The following is a 3,269-nucleotide window of genomic DNA, read 5'->3' on the forward strand; positions in this document are numbered from 1 at the left end:
GTCCGAATGTTAATAGATGAGTGAAGCCATCATAGACAATAAAGCTACTATCATACTGAAGTTGTGGTTGACATTGCCTCCGGATTGAGATCTACACATTGACCAATCATAACCATTCTTGGACCATAGCACACCCTAAGAACCACAAGACTTGGAAGAACAGTCCAATATATATAAAACAATAACGTGGTTGCAAAACTGTGTGCTAACATCTCTACCTAAACATCCATTCACTGACCAACAGTAGAAATACACTCTGGTAACCAAAGGGAAAAATCTCAACAAGTTTGGGATTGAGTAAATAAGGAAATTGAACGTGGTATTAAGTCGTGAGAGGCTCTAACAACTACTGTGCTAGTATTTTCCCTGTTGAAAATTGCAATACAAAAATAGCTACCTATATTCTGGATAAGTTGTAGTGGTGAGAGTAGTGTACCATAAGCTAATCATTATGCCAGTGCCACCAAAGTGAAGCTGCCTACGAGATTGTCTCACAAAGGGTATAGTCTTATTGGTTGGGCTCCTAATATGCTCCAAAAAACCAACTACACATTCAGACTATATTAGCTTCATTAAATAGGATAATAATAGTATAAAGCATACCAAACTACAATCATATCCACACAAATGCATAACACCATAATTACATAATTCTTTCATTTACTCTATGCACCGTGTACTAAATTCACCATAATATGTACCACATATCAGGTTCGTCATAACAATGTTGAATAAAATTAATGTAAAACATGACGAACTGTGTTCCCAAGTGAACCATGTACCCACATCCAAACGGTAACACAATTTGTTTCAATGTTAACATGTTTGAACATGACATGTTAAACAAAAAAATAGGATCTACTTCTGTTAACCCTTCAAGAATAACAGCACATCTATTTTTATAAAAAAACACAGCTCTATCTATAATTATATAGTATAAACTTAAATACAAAAATACCAAGAAGGCCAGTGAGTACCCAGTACCCACATAAGTATAAACTATAAAGATTCTTCACCATTCACCAGCGCCCTGATGAATAGAATGCAGAAATCAAACAGCATTACCTTTTTGTTACAAGCAAAAACTTTCAAATGCCTCATTATTGTTTGCCTCTTCTTAAGATTACTCTTTCTAACTAAACAATAAAGGGCAAATTAGTGCTGTAAGTCTCCCCTATTTACAGGGTCCAAAGAAGGGTACCCACAATATGGGTCTACAATGGGCAGTCTTTCCTTGGGTTTGCAAGAGGTCTGTTGAACCTACAATCTCCTTGTCACGAGGGAACAATTTTAACAGTTGCGTTAAGGCTCCCCTTCTTATTGAAAAAAAAACTTTATGGCAGCCCAACATACAAGGCTCCCATCTAATATGGTATGGAGAAGGTAGATATATGCAGCCTTATTAACCTTGTTCCAGGATTTGTATTTGTAACCTCTTTGTCACTAAGCAGCAATCTTACCCACTGTGCCGAGTCTCACCCTCTTCTTACTGACAAAACAAGGATACACCAAAAAATAACTTCAGGAAATGAAGTAAAGAACTACTCAAACAAAATTAGCACAGCTATATGTGCTTGCACTGGAATGAAAAAGGACGTATTCAACACTGTCAACCTAATCATTCAAAAAGCCTAACATGTATGTGAGAAGAACATAAGTTCAGACATGCATCTCATTTTGCAAGGGCTGAGAATTCTTCATGCTACATCAGGTTTAAAAGAAAGCAAAAAAAGCAAATCAACTCAGGAAAACCCCGTCCCAAGCTTCTGAATTGCACAGTACATTTTCCTTCTTGATCCAACAGCATTAATCCCCATATCTTTGAGATCCTCTATTGTTAACAAAGGTAAAACCTCATCATCCACCTCATGAATTTCAAACACCGGCGCGTACCTACCTAATCCTAACCCATTCAGCCAAATCCTTACTCCATCCTCTCTGTACCTCCCTCTTCTCCCACCACCACTATTCCCATTCCTATCTCTGACATCATTATCAGAAGGTCCAGAAAGCTCAATTCCATCATGATTCTCCCGATCATCCGAAACCCTAACCCTAATCGAGCTCCTATTCCCTTGATAGTTTAATTCTCTATCATTCCCATCAACACCTAAATTCTCAAGAGAATTTATAGGCCTTTGTTCCTTCAATCTTTCCGAATTCTCCACATCAAAATCACGATAGCCATCACCATCACCATAATCACCACTGCTAAAAAACTTCTCCTCTCCTCCACCGCCACTACCGCTAAAATAGTTATCCTCACCATCTCCATCTCCACCTCCACCACCGCCTTCGTTGATTCTTGAAACCCAATTCGTTCTGGCCCTCTTCGTGGGTGCGCCGGAAGAACCCCTCTTCTTGGAATCCTTCACTTTCCAGTTACCAATCACGACGCTGTCGGCGTTCGCGGTGGCATCTCTGTCATCCTGGCCATCTAGGTTTTCGCCGCCAAACTCGGCCGAACTCAAATTCGTTAAAGGTCGAGTCTTTGAGGGCTTACCTGAGACATTATTGGAGTCCCTACGGTGGTTGTCGAAGCCGACCTTCCACGGCTTCGTGCTCCGGCGAGGGTGAGAATCGTAAGGGTTGTCTCCTCCGATATCACCTAATCGAACACTTGGCCTACGCTGTCGTTTCGATCCAATAAATTCGGAGGGATTGAGTGGGAGAGTTCCTCCGACGTTCATATTTCCCTCTTCCGCCGCCGCCACTGCCGCCGGAGTATCTGCCATATTGTTCTGTTTCCAATGAAATGCGAGGGACAAAGAAAGAGTGCAAAAAAACTGCCTGTTTCTAATTTCGAAAATTTGAAGAGAAAGTTATGGTAGTGACCGAAGATGAGAGAGAATTAGGAGAAAATCAGAGAATAAAGTGTTAGAAAATAAATCGTTTGTGAGTTTGGAGTCAGATAGATAGATTTGTTTTAACATTAATTTTTAGTTGATAAAGATTTAATTATTGAAAAATAATATATCATCCAACCCATTCTTATAATTAAAGAAGTAAAATAGTTAGTAAAGTGATTTTTTATTTATTAATAATTATTTTGTAAATTTGACTTTTTTAATATTCAAAAATTTTAATAAAAGAATATAATATTATTCTTAATTATTTCAGTTTTAACTTTTCACTAACAACTCTATAATTAAAGAAATAAAATAACTAATAAAGTGATATTTTATTTATTAATAATTAATTTGTGAATTTGATTTTTTAATATTCGAAAATTTTAATAAAAGAATATAATATTATTCTTAATTATTTCA

The 3,269-nt window shown here is 37.4% G+C and overlaps 1 protein-coding gene across 1 annotated transcript; it reads right to left on the reverse strand.

The window, feature by feature from the left end:
* Nucleotides 1-1,545: 1,545 nt before the first annotated feature.
* Nucleotides 1,546-2,901, reverse strand: LOC109337546. Its single transcript, XM_019574544.1, has one exon. It carries the CDS (start codon nt 2,733-2,735, stop codon nt 1,743-1,745), a length of 993 nt encoding a protein of 330 aa, XP_019430089.1. The 5' UTR covers nt 2,736-2,901; the 3' UTR covers nt 1,546-1,742.
* Nucleotides 2,902-3,269: the final 368 nt, after the last annotated feature.

Source organism: Lupinus angustifolius, unplaced genomic scaffold, assembly GCF_001865875.1.
Source record: "Lupinus angustifolius cultivar Tanjil unplaced genomic scaffold, LupAngTanjil_v1.0 Scaffold_8_72, whole genome shotgun sequence".
NCBI lineage: Eukaryota > Viridiplantae > Streptophyta > Magnoliopsida > Fabales > Fabaceae > Lupinus > Lupinus angustifolius.